Source organism: Centruroides sculpturatus, unplaced genomic scaffold, assembly GCF_000671375.1.
Source record: "Centruroides sculpturatus isolate CEXI.00-Female unplaced genomic scaffold, Cexi_2.0 scaffold461, whole genome shotgun sequence".
NCBI lineage: Eukaryota > Metazoa > Arthropoda > Arachnida > Scorpiones > Buthidae > Centruroides > Centruroides sculpturatus.
In genome coordinates, this window is record NW_019384704.1 from 34,355 (window position 1) to 51,891 (window position 17,537).

Here is a 17,537-nt window from a genome sequence, read left to right on the forward strand (position 1 = left end):
TAGGCGGCGTGCGAACTCAAAGAACTAAAGTTCAAAAACAAACAAGAAACAGAACAGGCGGTTCAAGGACAGAGTGGCGACCTCGAACAAATCAACCTCAACATCAGATACAGCGGTATGAGAGAAGGAACAACCGGAACTGGCGAGAAAATAAGGAAAATTATAGATGGGAGAGACAAAAGCCACACGAGATCAAAATCTCGAGATTCCATGAAACAAGAACTTATCCGAAGGATAGAAAGCTAGATGAAGAGCCGACACTACATTGTCAAATCAATGATGCGAAGACGCAATTAGCTGTAGACACAGGCTCGGAAGTAACACTATTGTCAAGGTCCCTAGTTCAGAAAATAGGCAACCTCCACAGAGACTATGATAGAAAAGATATTCCATTCCGGAGCGTTACCGGACACAAAATTTATCCACACAGAAGAAGTGAATTCCGATTCAAAATCGGCCCTCTACAATTTGATTACACATGCTACATCGTCGATGATCGAATCACGTATCCATTCGACGGCTTAATAGGAAAAGATATAATTACAGACTTAAAGTTAGGTATACATATGGCGGACGAAACAATAATACTTCCCGATGGAAGAGGAATAAGCTTCCAGGAGCCCTACGAGCCAAGTGAGAAATCAAAACGGGTACAAGCAAAAACGACCACCACTAACAGAAAAGCTGTTGTTCGAGTCGTCCGATCTTATGAGAACGTAATAGAAGTAGAGAAAATTAAAGATAGACATCAAGAACCACTAGAACCTAATAAAAGTCACATTCCTAAAAAGATGAAAAAAAGGGTGAAGAAAACGATACGATCCTCAGAAGAAAAGGGTAACGAACCAATGTCAGTTCCCCCGACGAGAAAGGGACAAAAGTTAGAAACAAGGAGCCATTCCGAACCGGAACCAACTCCTATATCCACCCAAGTAGCAGCAAGAAACGGGAACAATCAAAGTCAACCGGAAGCCACTCAGAAACAAGAGAAGCACCCGGAATCTGAAAGTAGCAATCAACCAGTGGGCCTGAATTTGTTGCTAAAAGCTATAATGATCCTTTTCACTATGATGCTTACAATTTTAGGCATTCCATTGTTGCCCGTAGTCATTTTACAGAAACATTCAACCTCGCCACAAAGTCAAAGAACGCTAGACACAACGCTGACTACAATGCTACATCCGCCGCGAAGCCGTATACCCGTCAGAAACTCGTCTCCCACACGCACAAATAAAGTCCGACTGAAACCAAATCAGAAAAAAAATTGATCGCGACCATTAGCAGAATTAATTAGGGAGCACAACAGCCCACTATGAAGCGAAAAAAAAAAAAAAAACAGTGAACCGATCAAAAAGGGGATAATCGAAATCTATTAATAGATAGAAAATACAACGCGTGTCGTAGAACTTCCGCGAAAAACAAAACAAAAGATGCGAGAGAGTAAATCATAAATTTTAATTTGTTGTACGAAAGTATCGGAAAAAGAAACATTTAAAGTCGGAAAAATATGAATGAAAAATAATTGTCGAAATAAAAGATGAATGAGAAGCAATTGTAGTACGTTACAATTCAAAAAAATTGTCGGAAGTTGTTGATTATATTGATAATGTTAATGTTGGAAATAGAACGATTTTTGTAAATATTAATGACGATATTTTGTTAATGTTACTGTAATTTGTCAGAGAGAGAGAAATTTTTCCATTGTAATTGAGGACCTACAACAAAGTGAAAATCGAACTTGCTCTTTTGGGAACAAGCACGATTTTGGAAAGGCCGGGATAATGTGAGAGTCGAATTTTGGAAATAAATTCGTTAAATAAATTTTTTGTTGAGGGAGGAAAAGTTAAAAAAAAATAACTTCAACCCGATATAAAAAAGAACATAAAAATCTTTTTCCACGAACTTAGTTCCTTGTCAAGTATGATACATCGAATGTGTCACCCAAAATCTCGAAAAAGACTATTGGTCAGTGGTGAAAAAATAGTCCTAATAAGACAGTGGAAAAAACCAACGGGACCCCCTTTATAAAAAGGAGGGGTCGATACGTAAGAGTCAGTCTCTGGAAATTAGTGCGCACTGTGCATTTTACAAAAACGGATAAGCCACTACCAGGAACTCATCTAATCGCCGCTGTTCGAAAGGACTACGCCCGACAATGTTAGGAAGAACTTTGTGCTACTTGAAAAACGTTTCAACGTTCGAAAGAACTTTGTGAAGTCACTAATCAGCGATTCAACCCAAGACTAATCAACGATTCAAACCAAGGTATTTATCTTCGCGCGAAATATATGTAAGCTCTCTCTCTCAGGAATACGGGTAACCGGGCAAAAATTAGATATGTTCATTAAACCGATGGTATATAGCTATTGCGATTGTATATAGTATGCACAATAAACGGGCATTATGTATAGATGATGTATAGTGTAATTCCTCTGATTCTCTCGTGACGCCTCCATCCCGGAACTAAAAGTCCACAAACGCCACCGTTCGCGTAACAAAATAAACGGCCAATAACTATTTTTTCTGTGTCTGATAGAAGACACAGTGGTGTCATCCTGACAGGGTATCGAAGAGATACCGATCCTGCGGTCACAGGTTGAAGCAGATGATGATTTTCAAGTTTAACATTTATCGCTGTAAGAACTGGATTTTGTAGTTTAGTTTTCATTAAATTTAATTGCAAAAAAATGCGTTTAACTGCTGCATTTGAATGAGGAAGCAATAAAAACATCTATTTACTGTCAAAGTAAAGTAAAAAATTACAGAAATATAGAATAAAAATGAATGTTTTGAAAGGAAAGGTATTAGGATTTCATGAATGGTACTAGGAAAATGGTGNAACGTTCGTATTGCATTTGGACTACTACTGACCAATGCTAACAGACCAGCGTTGCCAGATGTTTTTTGCCCTTGTAGCCAAATAATTTTTAAAAAGTAGCCCAAAAGTAGCCAACTGCTCGAGCAGTTGGCTACTTTTGGGCTACTTTTTAAAAATTATTTGGCTACAAGGGCAAAAAACATCTGGCAACGCTGGTCTGTTAGCATTGGTCAGTAGTAGTCCAAATGCAATACGAACGTTTGTTTCTTGAAAATTTGATCACGATTTAAATACAGTATTTTCTTTTAATATTACCGATATGTCATCGAAAAGAAAACGTGTTGTATTATCATTAAAAGACAAATTAATATATTTATTTCGATTATCCGGATTTTTCCTTATCCGGACTACATTCATCCCCAATTAGTCCGGATAATCAAGGTTATACTGTATTTATACTGAATTACAGATTTATAATGTGTAGAAAAAGATTAAATATACAAATCGAAAAAATATATATATTTCTATTTAAATCCTTGAAGTTAAACTCTCGTATAATATAATTGAAATTAAATTTTAGATTTATGCGATATTATACTGTATGGCTATTTAATCCAATGGATTGGTTTTTTCCAATTTTCGCCAAGACTAAAACGGGAAGAAATTTCAAAAGACACATTGAAATAATTCATCAGTTTGGTGAAAAGGTAAATCGACTTACATGAAAGATCAAGGCTTATGTTTGGATTTAACAGATTTATGTTTTAATTTAATGCGCAGGTGTTCAAGAGAATAAAAGAAAATTACGAGAAAAGACAGCTATTACACTTAGAAGATGATGCACATAGTATAAAAGATTCGAAGATAAAACCAAAGCCTTTCATAGATTTACTGTTAGATCTTCATGTCAATCGAGGTTTATTATCGGAAAAAGACATTATCAAAGAGATGGAATTCTTTATGTTTGCAGTACGTATAATTCGTTAAAAATGTAAACGAAAATAGTTTTATAATTCTGCACGTATTTTAATGACATCATTTACATTATTGCGTTATTAATTAAATAATTATGTAAATCTTATTTTATTAATAATTACAATTAACTTTTTTCAGTTAATTTAAAATTATATTTGATGTATAATTTATTAATCAATGTATTAATACTAAGTAATATGTGAAATATAAATAGAAAAATTCCTGCATACAAAATAAATTTTCAAATTTTTCTGTTTCTATTTGAGTCTATTTAGTAAAATATTTACGAAATTAAGAATCTACAGGAATTCACATCATAAATTATCTGTATTGAAAATTTGAATTTATGGGTCTTTTATAATAAAGGGCTGCGGGTTTTTCTTGGCAATTATTGATAGAGTAAATATTATGTGATTCATTTGAAATATAGTCGACGCTGTACAGTCATCTGTCTCAATTATAGTACACACGCAACGAAGTAGAAAGAAACAATCTTACGTAATTTTCTTGAGAGGGAAATCTTTGGTATGGCGATTTCTACCGTTTAATCTCATTTTAAGGCTGACCGAATTCACATTTTTCAAATACTGATTGAATTTTTAATTGTTATCGGTTTTTTTTACTAATGTCTAAGATTCTTCTGAACAGAATTTTCTTCATAAAATTGACATCGTTAAATATGGTTCTATGAAACATACTCGAATAATTCTGATTTTAACAATAAACTGTTGTTTTTGTCTATCATTCTCTATTCCTTCTGGATATCAAAAGTTTGCTTTTGATTCATACACATGGTTGTTTCGTGATAAGAAATGGAATCTGTCAAAAACAACACCTAAATAATTCTTTTTTTGGATTTGATCCCGAGTTTCCCAGAGTGATAGGGTTACATCTTAACTTTTTCCGCCGTCTACTGAAAAAATATTTCATGAAAAATTATTATTAATTAATATTCAATGTTCTATTGAGGAAGAAATTTAACTTTTGACTTTAACTTATTTTAATATCAGGCTTCCGATACAACCGCCCATGCTATGTCATGGAGTCTTTATTTCCTGGGAAGATTCCACGAAATACAGGACAAAGTGTATCTGGAATTACAGAGCATTTTCGAAAATGACATGAATAGAAATATTACAGTTGATGATTTGATGAAAATGACTTATTTAGAATGCGTTATAAAGGTAACTTTACAATTTTTTAATATACAAAAATTAATTTGATATATTTCTACACCAAACTTTTCAGGAGTCGATGAGAATCTGTCCTCCTGTTCCTGTCATTGCAAGAAAAAATCCGTGTGAAATAAAAATAGGTTAGTTGTATCAATCTAGACTTTTGCTTCTATTAATATCTCTATATTTTAATCATTGGTTATTCATTATATTAATAAAATAGATGATTATATTTTACCACCAAAATCTACTATCTCAATTTGCATCCATGCCATTCACCACAATCCTTCTGTTTATGAAAATCCAGAAGTGTTCGATCCAGATCGTTTCCTGCCCGAAAACTTTAAAAAACTTCATCCTTATGCTTTTCTGCCATTTTCCGCTGGTCCACGAAATTGTGTCGGTGAGTGAATCGTAATAAATTAAACACAGAGTTATTTTACGAAAATGATTTTTTCACAGGAGGTAAGCTTGCGATGGTTGAAATGAAAACCATATTAGCTAATGTTCTTTGGAATTTTAAAGTTCACTCTTTGGATCCTCGAGAGGAAATCGTTACTTTTGCTGAAGTCATTTTGCGCCCGATATCGGGAATAAGAATGCGGGCAGAAAAAAGATAAACTACTCTTATATTGTCCTACCTGAAGAAATGTTTATTACAAATTTTCATAAACATTGCCTATAATCTAGACTAGTAGGTTTGTAAACTACATTAAAATCTGCAGTTTACGTCTGTTAGACAAGTAAAATATGTTGTATAATGATTGTTATCTAGACAACTATATCAAAGTCGTTGTACTTATTATAAATAATCATTCATAAATTGTAGTTCATGATAAAATATGTAACAATAAAATATAAATGATGGACTCTTAGTTTAATGTGATATGGTTTCGTGTAAAAAACTTATTAATCCAATTTATATATTTTTGCGAGTTGTATAGTGTTGTAAAATTACGTATTGTCCAGTTCAATCTATAGCAATTTTTTTAACCAATTTTGTTAACAAGATGAAATAATGTCATTTTATGATCCAAACAACTCGGGTTAACATCCAGGGTTAAAACAATAATTATCGATACTCTATCGTAGAGATAATAGCTGATCTCTGCTATTATCATGCGACTATTAACGCTAATGCTCTGTATGAATTTATTATGAATTAAAATGAAAATAGTGTTTATTCGTGGTTTTTTTATCTTTCATTTTTCCTGGGCGGAAGGAGTAAAATAGAACAACACTTTTTTAAATGTATTTTGTATTTTACAATGCCCTTTCAGCACCTAACATTAAAATATTTTGAGTAATTTTTTTTATTTAAAATTTACGCATACACATATATTCTGAAGCAATTAGACCAAATGCTTGTAAGTTTAAATAAAAAGTTGTTTAATTGTGCATTTATATCGGCCATATAATGTGAAAAGTAATTCATTTTTAGAAAAAAAAGATTTTTAATATTAATTTTGTGATTTTTGACTGTTCAGAAAAACATAGATGATTCTTCATGTTAAGTGATGAGAGTCAAATAGTTTCTGACAAATATATATTTAGATTTCCCAATAAGACTTATTAATTAATTTACAGTAAAGCCTCGATTATCCGCCTCAATTGGAGACAGGGGTCGGTCGGATAATTGAAAAGTCGGATAACCGAAAAGTATGAAAAAATCCATTACTTGTGTAGTATATTATTATATCCCATGTAATTAGTATATTATATTTCGCTATTAATCTACTTCGCGTTGAATTTTCATCGATGTTAAGCCTAACAAAAAGTTTTAAAATAGTAATCGTCGCTATTGTATCGTTAAAAATTAGAAAATTAAGTCTCGTTTAAATCTGGCTCCCTTTCATGGTGGAATGAGTGTTGCAAGCTAAAACACGTAAAAATAATATTAAAGTAGCCAAGACATAGCCAAATATTGTAGTGCCACATCATTAGTGGACATTTGAATTTTGCCGACTGGGACGGTCATTTAACCGAGGTGTCGGTTAATCGGGGGTCGGATAATCGAGACTCTACTGTACTGGATTTTAAATATTTGTATTTTTTTAGTGTTTTCTGATAAAGAATGAAACTAAATTAAATAAATCTAATATAACCAGTGGTTATTTTAAAAAATATATTTACTGTACAGTACTTTTTATCATGATTTTTATAAAGTAACTAGCAGACCCCGCCACACGTTCTTGTGGCTTAAAATATATCCATTATAAATGTATAACACTTCCCCCTGGGAGGAAAATTTTCTGAAAAATTTCTTCTTATTGTACAATCTCTTGACGTACCCTATTAAAACGCAATCAAAAACGCAAAAACCGGCATTTAAAATAATATAATAGAAGCCAAGTTCTTCACGGTAAGCCTTAATTCTGTCTCTCTCCCTCGTGGGGGAATATCGAAAAATTTCTTTTAGTGTACATTCTGTTTACGTACCTTATTAAAACGCAATCAAAAACGCAAAAACCCGCATCTAAAATAGTATAAATAGAAGCAGAGTTCTTTACGGTAAGTTTTAATCCTAACCATCTCCCTTCAGTGGGGGGAATTTCGACATGTATATTATATAAAAACACGTGCGTATTCGAATGCAGCGTTGTGTCAAAATTTCAAAGGAATCGGTAAGAACAAACGAACATTACATTTCTATTTATATAAATAGATAGAAGATGATCTGCTTTAGTTCATTTTCACAGAAAAGCATAATGCCTCACAGAAAAGCAAACTTAGGGCGTCGTACTCGTAGCGCCATCTGTTGGACATAAAAGCCTTAACCTAGATTATATCTTTTAATATATATGAATGTTTAACGGAATAATATACAGCCTCTGTCCACTCTGAGGTTCAATTCTAAATACTGGTAAAAAAAGTTTTGAAATCGGATGAGTAGTTTCGGAGATTACCTGCTGCAAACAAACTTACATACATAGAAACATTACCTCTTAATAATATTAGTATAGATGATTTACTTAACTAACTTTTGTATTGTCTAACAGAATTAACAAGTTATAAAAAAAGTTTGACGATCTTGTATACCTTTTATTAAGGTACAAATAAGTTTGTATTAATATAAATAAGGAAAAATGTAATACATGTCATACATATGTAGGTATATGGAGATACACTTTCACAATACAGTAGACAGTCGATTATCCGAATCAATTGGGGACTGGGGTTGTTCGGAAAAAAACATCAATATTTCGGATAATCGATTATGTACGAAAAAATATATTAACCTATTCCATGTTGAAATTTTTCTTTGTTGCATGTCGCTTCGCGTTGAATTTTCGTCGATGTTAAGCCTAACGAAGACAATTGTACTGTTAAAGATTATTTTTTTATTTTGTACAAATAAAATAAATATATTGAAAAATATAAAAACAATAAAAAATTATACTTCAGAAGTTAATTTAGTATCAAAAACGTAAAATATTTGAGTAGCACAAAACATAGCCGAAGATTGCAGCGCTACAGCACTGGCGAAAATTTAAATTTGCCGACTGGAAATCTTTCGGATAATTGACTTTCGGATAATCGACGCTCTAATGTAGTAATGTTTCTCTTGTTTTTTCTTTCGGATAAATAAGTGTGAAAAACAGTAAATGTAGCGTAACTGTGCGTGATGAAATCGAAAACATATATTATACATACTGCATATTGTCACTACTGACTAAGCTGAGGGGGTAGATCAAATTTATCGAATGGATAGGTCTAATTTGTTTATACATAAAAGTCAGAGTTGAATAGTTGCCATTGTTTACATGTAAAGAAAATGTACTGACGAAAAATTCTGGGAGAATCTTGCTAACTTTCTACCAGTAAACAGCAGAAAAACAGAACTAAAATTATTACTTGTCTATCGATTGCAGAGAGGTGTCCGAATTGCGCATCGACCAGGTACAACATTTTGCTTGAATCAGACAAGTATTTTTGTCCGGAGATACATATATACTCTTGCTACAGACTAAACTTATTTACTTTATATTAAATCTTCGTAAAGTTAAGCTTTCCTGCATCATAATGATTTTTCTAGTAATATTCTCAAATTCACACAGAGACTGTTCCATTTTATTTATAGTATAAAATTTGAATACGACATAAAGTTAATACATATAAAACAAACTCAATACAGATAGTTGGATATTGGTACTAATTTAGTTTTATACAGGGTGGGCCATCGAAAACAAAACGGCAGAGTTATCGTGTTCGTCCAAGCAAATCGCTCGGACGGATCGATTTTATTCTCAAGGGGGACATCTTCTGCAATAAAGTTTTGCGATTTTAAATACAACAGACAACAAAAAATTTTAAAAACTTATTCATTTTTTTATTACCTAAACAAACACTTATTTAGGAAAAAAAGTAACACAAACTATTAAAAAGCATTAAAAAAACCTTTTAAGCTGGACCGCATATGCAAGGAAAAAAATATTCTCCCTTGAGAATAAAATCGACCTGTCCGAGCGATTTTCTCAGACGAACACGATAACTCTGCCGTTTCGTTTCCGTTGGCTCACCCTGTATATATTGATGATAAAATTCGCTGTTATCATTTATACTAAGATTTTAATCTATTTGGACTGATCTGTTAGGTTTACCTTCTGAAAACTGAATAACTACAAATTAGTGTGGTATCTCGAATGCTCAAAAGGTACTTGTTTGTTTAATGTGTTTGGTTATACCAGCTTATGTATAGCTACTACCTGCTATCCATGGCATCCAAGAAAAGTGAGAAAGCCGCAATGTCTTATAGGAAGGTTGTAACAGGTGATTATAGTGGAAAAAAGACATATCGAAGAGCATGAAAACAATACATATCTGAAAAATCATTGGCAATGTTAATTAATGATATCCATGTCTTCTTTATATACCATTTTTCAGAACAAAAAAGCAATTAAAGCAACAAAGTAGGACAATGTTATGGCAAATGTCACTTAAGAGATCTCATGTGATGGAAAAAATGGAAAAATTTTTCGTTGTGTGAATAAATGAAAAACAATTGGCTGCTGATATTATCTCTGATAAGATTATTTGTAAGCCAGGCAGCTGCATACTGATCATAAGAAACGAGAAATCACTACTCCGTAATAAGATACAGCAAATTCAATTTTCATTTCATTATACAGCATTTATACATTAATCTCTTGTTTAAATTTATGATCTAAGACATTGAATTTTGTTACATTTATTTTAAATTATGCGTATTTGTCGTTTACATCTATCGCAATAGATACTATTTAGTGTCTGGAAATGGATTGATTGAGTTTTTGTTATTTCTAATGGAGAATGTTGATTCGAAGTTCGAAAAATTCAGAGTTTGTCAGCCTTATGGAAAGAATTACATTTAATGTACGAGATACTATTGTGAAAAACCACGTAAAATTTTTAAATACGATTCAACTATCTAATTCTATAACGACACAATTTTTTTATAGTAAAGATTTTTAAATTCGAGTCACAGTGTCGTTTACACAAATAAAGTATATTCATAGACGAACTACTTATTAGAATATGAGATTTTGTTATTTTTAGTAACAGTTTTACATTTCTGAATTATATTACAAATGGGTTGTATTTATTTAAGTAACTGTGAAAATCTATGAGCCAATATTTTGGTTAAATAATTAAAATTTATAATTTGACAAACAGGAAACCTTTTTCTTTATGTTAGAAATCATTAGTCACAGAGATGTTACTTTCGATATGAAAAAAATTTTTAAGGAAATACTGATTTTAATATCAACCCCACAACAACGATTTTTGTTGCTTCGCTTCTCTCTTCATGTGTTTCGAATCGCCTCAATTCCCACAGCTGGAATTTGAAAGAGAACTCTGAAAAAAGTTTGTGTTTGAACTAAAAGGCGCTTTTCTGCCAAATGCAAATTTTCTTTCTAGTCCATTTGGATATAGAAGAACATAAGAAAATTAAATAATGTATTATACTTGAGTAATAGTTCTATAATCGAACCAATTCGAATTCGAAAATTTTTAAAATCGAAATAGAAAATCTTCCACTTTCAGCCACTTTCAAGCCCATATCTCCCGCACCCTTATAGCTATCGAGACGCAACCATCATAGTGCACGAATGGAGACTTGGGGCTACTACCAAATACAAACACCATTCATGTGCGATGTGTAGTTTCGTCTGAAAAGTGAAATATAGGGACACACACGTCCATTTATATATATATGTTACAGTCAAAACCCGTTTTTAGTTAGAACGCGTTTTAACTAGTTGAAACTAGTTTATACTGAATGTCTTTGTTAAAACCCGTTTTGTNAGGATGCGTTTTAACTAGTAAAAACGAGTTTATACTGGATGTGTTTCTTAAAATTCGTTTTGTCTAGTTAAAACTAGAATTTACTGCTAGTCAAAAACGAATTTGAGTTAAAACTAGCTTTAACTAGACAAAACGGGTTTTAACAAAGACATTCAGTATAAACTAGTTTCAACTAGTTAAAACGCGTTCTAACTAAAAACGGGTTTTGACTGTAACATATATATATATAGATTATACCTTTTGATATTTTTTTTAAGTAGTCACTACAACTTAAGTTATAAGTTATATTAAATACTTAACGTAATTGTTGAAAAACGATCTAAAGTGTGTTATAATTAATTTGTGAAAATACCATATTTATATAACAATATACATAAAACACATAACTACTGGCACATTTACTGCATTTTTGGAAAAAAAATAGTAAATATTTTTCGGATGGTGACTATTTCATTAGAGAGATGCGTTAAGCTTTGTGGATTTGGCTTCGTGGATGAAATAACGCGCCATGAGAGCAATGTGCCAAGGGATAATATCTCCAGAAGAGCTTTTTATGAGTAAGCGACTCTATTTAGGGGTTTTACACGAGGAGGGAACCCGTAAAACTCTACGTAGCTAAGGCAGAAATATTTGACAGTAAAAGAAACTTCAGGCCCGGCGTTGCTCGGGCATAAGTAACGATAGCGAAGATTAAAATTATTACGTTATAGTCAACCTTACCCGTTTTCACAGAATGCAAAAATTGGGTCCCCTTGTTTCAGACTAGTTAGATAATTTTTAGTCTAAAAATATGTTCGATTTCCCGCAAAACGAAAAAAACTGCATCTGCATCTTGCACGTCGCTTTCTCTTAATAATTCCATTGTTACGTAACACTTCCATTGTTACGTAACACTTCCATTGTTGACACGTCCATTACTGGCACTTCCATTGATGACAAAAAATTCGTTTCATGATGCCATTCGAGCTCTGAATTCTTCGAATCACGAAAAATTTTTCCAATAATTAAATATGATGAAAAATGAATTAATCCGTTCATAGTATCCATTTCGATAATCATAAAAAGCAAGTACACGTAATTTAAAGTAATAATAAAATACGTAAATACTGTAATCCGTAATAAAATGGAAATTGCATTTATTGTATCTTTGTGAGGAATAATGATATCCCGTTTCTTAGCGTCATTATGTAGTTGTTTACTTACAAATACAGTAGAGCGTCGTTTATCCGAATGAATTGGGGACTGGGATTGTTCGGATAACTTATTTTTCGGATAACCGATTATGTACAATTAACCTATCCCATGTTGAAATTTTTCTCCGTTGCGTGTCGCTTCGCGTTGAATTTTCGTCGATGTTAACTATAATGTCAACTTTCGAGCCTAATGTAAACTTTTTAAAATAATAATCGTGGCTATTGTATCGATAAAAATTATTTCTTTATTTTTTACAAACAAAATAAATATATTGAAAAATGTAAAAACAAAAAAATTATAGTTTAGAAGTTATCTAGTATGAAAAACGTTCGATTCAGCACGACACATAGTCCTCAGAAAAGCACCACAAAAGCGACAGTGCTGCCAGCTAAAACACATACACAAACATAAAAAATATTGGAGTAGCCCAAGATATAGCCAAAGATTGCAGCGCCACAGCATTAGCGAAAATTTAAATTTTCTAACTGGAATTCTTTCGGATAACCGACTTTCGGATAAACGACACTCTACTGTAATCCTGTCGAAAAATGATATCGCCAGTTGTTGCTGTAAATTTATCCACACTAAAAAGAGTCTTTCTGTTTCCTCGATAAGTTGATAACTCGATAACTCGATCTTTGGAGGTCAAAGTTGCCACAGCTTTAGCCGCATTTACTGATTTTATTGCTTTCAAATAAACAATATTGCATAGGTAAGAGCGTGACCTCAAGGTAAAAAGAGACTTATGCAGTTTCAAATTCATGTATTATTCATGGAGACAGTGAAACAGTTACTTCGGAGCAAGTGTATCAATGCATCTTTGGACATAAATATTTGTGACTTAAGATAAATGGTGTATCCGTTCGATTCGCATTTCAGAGACCTCTCTGGATTCGATAGATGAACGGTGATTTCTGTTGTTTTTTCGACTGTGGTTCGCAGTTTCTACCTGTTCGAATACATTTTATTAGACTTTCTTTACATGTAAACAGTGAAAATAAGAAACTTTGAATTCTAAGTATAAACAAATAAAATCCTTAGCTTCAAGAAGCTATGAAATGACTATTTGCTGAGCTTTGTCAGTAGTGTCCATATACAGTATATGTAATACAGTGGGTGATCGGTTAACGAACAGTTCGGTTAGCGAACAAATCGGATAACGAACAGTTTCGCGAAAAATTTTTATAATTGGACAACGAACAATTTACTGAACAAACATAAGAAGAAGCGACGGAAAATAACGAATGCCGATTGCTTTTCCCTTGTCTTCAGGTAACAATTCAAAATCTTTTGAAGCGCGGGAGACGTGAACATCGATGCTCAATCGGATAATATCCCTCTGAATTTTGAAACTCTCCCTTGTGATTTCAGCGTTTTGTTTATTTTTCGTTGAAATTAAACGGTTATTTTGTAGTTAACTTTAATGGCTGAGTACTTTACTTTCGGCGGGGGTATCCCCGTCTCCATCCAAAACCGGATCGCTCACTCACGCGGCCTCTCGTGTAACCTACTGTCTAATTCAAACCGATTCGCGTCGCAACTCCTGTGTCACTGTGGTCCTGAAAAACCGGTCCTGAAAAAGGCATCAACGAGATGCCGACTTTCTGGTCACATATCTATGGGCTTTATTCAGTTCACGTAAAATTGAATATGAGAAATGATAGATGTGTTTATTAAATCAAATGCAACATATAAAAAATAATATTAATGTGAAGCAAAGTTAATAATAAAAATTCATTTCATTATTTTAATTTTTATCTGAAAAATCATGAATTACAATTTAGAAATATTTAATAATTTTAATATCGTGTACAATTAATTCAATTGAATTTGTAAATGCACTTTACTAGATTATATAATAGATGTTTATGTTTATATGTATTTGTAATAAAAATTACATCAACGTTCATCCCAGTTCATATCTTATAACGTTTATCGTTTTTCTATACACATTCTTATACCTGATATTGGGGTCAAAAGAATTTCAAAAGAAGTAACGATTTTGTCTTGAGGATCCAAAGAGAAAACTTTAAAATTTCGAAGAACATTTGCCAAAACTATCGCAAATTTACCTCCTGCAAATCAATCATTTTAACGAAATTATTCTTTTGTTTTTGTATTTATTCACTAGCCACTTACAGAGACGATTTCGTGGACCGGCAGAAATTAGCAGAAATGCATAAGGATACAGATTTTTAAAGTTCTCAGGCAGGAAACGGGCTGGATTGAACGCTTCGGGATTTTCGTAAATAGAAGGATTGTGGTGAATAGTATTTATGCAAACGACATGAGTCGAATTTGCAGGCAACAAGTGATTACCTATGTCAATGATAAAATGAATGAATGCTTTAACTAAGTAACAAATATTAAAAATCATTATAAAATAAATTTTAAAATATTAAAAATTTACCTACTTTCATCTCAGAAGGATTTTTTTCTTGCAACTAAAGGAACAACAGGATAGATTCTCATCGACTCCTGAAAATTCTAATATATGAAACTAATCTTTGAGTGTATTTAAAGAAATTAAGAAGTTACCTTAATCACGCATTCTAAGTACGTCATTTTCGTCAGGTCATCGATAGTAATATCCCTATTGAAATCACTTTTGAAAATTTCTTGCAATTCCAGATATACTTTCTCTTGTACTTCGTGGAAACTTCCCAGGAAATAAAGAGTCCAGGACATAGATTGAGCGGTTGTGTCGTGACCCTGATATTAAATTACGTTGAAATCAAATGTAAAATTACTTACTATACAATGGAAGCTTATTTTCTGATAATTTTGCGTAAATGTTTTCATTAATCCTTTCTTGAATTAAGCCTTTTAAGCTCCACAATCATACTAACGCTAAAAGAAAAGTCTATTGTCACCAATATCAAAATATAATCCTAGTTTTCTAGGAACCATTAGTTTCCTACTCCTGAAATTTTACTTTGAAACTATTTAAAAATTTGGATTTAGTTTAAAAAATGCTAAATGATGTTTAATGAAAAAGATATGTATTGAATGAATTCGGAAATAATGAATTATTCGTGTGGCGACCTTTCGATGACAAAAATTATTTTTAAATAACGTACAAAATGCTTTTTATCCAACAGCTTAGGAACAGAATTAGTCCGATAATTTTAATCAATAATTTAGATATTATTTGCATTGCATTTTTCAATTGTTTATATAAGTTATTTGTTTGATATATACTTAAAAAATCAACCTGATAACAGAGAATGCAAATCACAGAATTTTTTACAAATTTCCCTCATAGCAAATTCTACATTCGACGTGGATCGTGGTAAGACCATTTGTTTTAAAACACGAAATTTTCGCTAAATCAGTGGACATTGCAATACATCGTTACAAATAAAGAAAAAATTGTAACATGGTTTAGAAATAGAATTCAAATATCTGTAGAAGCCTAAAACATAACAATTTGAAAGAAAGAGTTAAGTCCAAGAAACCGAAACTTACGAAATTATATGAATAGAAACGTCTATATTTTGCCAAATGCTATAAAGATTGGAAGAGGATTGTATGGTCAGATGGGCGAAAATTTCTATTGATTACGTCGATGAAGTCTAAAACTGAGCAACATTGAAAAGTGGTGGTAGACTTATTTCTGGAGCTGTGTTACCTATTTTGAGACTGGAGTGGTATGTTCTGTACCTAACAGAATGGATAGCGTTATTTACACTCAGATATATGACAATTATTTTTTACAATATTTCGATTATTGCCAAATTGATAGAAACTCTTTCGTTTATAGCAAGATAGACATTGTTCCAAAACATACATCCAAGAGGGAAATGTCGTAACCTCGGAATCAAAATATTAGCCTGCCTTAGTAACCGCCTCAATCGCCTAATCTGAACCCGACTGAACACGTTCGTTTTTTTTCTTAAATGTCTCTTTTTTAGCCACGCAGTTCCACCTGAAAATTCATTTTAAAAAGTTTTCATATAAAAATGGAATATTTAGAAATGAGCTGATTGCGCTTGTCTCCAGTGATTGAAGATTGCATGGAATTGTACGAGAAGTCGAGAGTTGTAATTTAATTCATGTAGAAACTGAAAAATTTAATGTTTTCTTGATATCAGCGATTTCTAATAATTTTTCGACATTACGATTCGTATACCACGTTATTTATTTACCATAGATATTATGGTTAATTTTCTCTGATATATAGAACTATTTTGTATAAGTTAATATAAATTTGGTGTCAGTGGTAGTAAGCAACATTATTTAAAACTCAGAACCAAGAAAGACAGAAATAAAACAAACTTTATGTACATAACAGATAACAAATCTTTGTATTTCATAAACCAATAAACAAATCAATTCTCTTGAGAACTTTAAAATGCTATTGTACTTGTTTGTAAATAAAATTTTAACGATATAAAACGAAAAATCAAATAACTTCAGAAATAATATAAAAATTTACTATCATTTTCTTCTTCCTCAGACTTATTATCGCAACTAATAGAACGTATTTTAATTTCATTTGTAATATTTTTAAAACTAATTTGTTAGTGCAATATTATTAAAGCAGAAATAGCAGGAAAATAGTAGTGTAAACGAAATAAAAGGAAAATATTGTTAGCATTCTTCTGGCTTTAGTTTTCAGAAATACTAATAAGCTTTCAGATATTTCTAAGATCTAATCTCAAAAGTTTATACGTGTTTTTCCTCTTTCATTTTTCCGAAAAGAATTACTTTCCAATTCGCAATAATTACTCAATGTTTTATCAAAACATTTTCATTCTAGAACAAAAGAAATATTTTTAAAATATTCTTTAATGAGTAACTATTGTTTGTTTAGAGATAAAATTGACTGGATATAACTACTTTCTTGAAAATTACAGTGGATACTTTTGTTTGATATAGCTTCTTGCAGTTTATATCTAATACATTTATCTAAATCCACTTTTATTTAAAATATGACACGCGACTTTAACCACAAAAATTTAACATCAGATAATTCCTCTAATATACATATTTGCAAAATTTCTGAATTTTTTTACAAAATCCAGAGGAGTTATTAAAACTCTATATTTCTCAAGTGCCACACATTGTAACTCTGTGTTGTCAGCAGT

The 17,537-nt window shown here is 31.9% G+C and overlaps 1 protein-coding gene across 1 annotated transcript in view; it reads left to right on the forward strand.

The window, feature by feature from the left end:
• LOC111627630 (cytochrome P450 4C1-like) overlaps positions 1-5,379 on the forward strand; it is a 19,751-nt gene extending 14,372 nt beyond the window's left edge. Inside the window, exons 6-10 of the mRNA XM_023371214.1 lie at positions 3,399-3,525; positions 3,599-3,787; positions 4,804-4,977; positions 5,042-5,108; positions 5,192-5,379. Of these exons, the coding sequence (XP_023226982.1) occupies positions 3,399-3,525; positions 3,599-3,787; positions 4,804-4,977; positions 5,042-5,108; positions 5,192-5,379 (745 nt within the window). The remainder of the gene's footprint in view (positions 1-3,398; positions 3,526-3,598; positions 3,788-4,803; positions 4,978-5,041; positions 5,109-5,191) is intronic.
• The last annotated feature ends 12,158 nt before the right edge of the window (positions 5,380-17,537 follow it).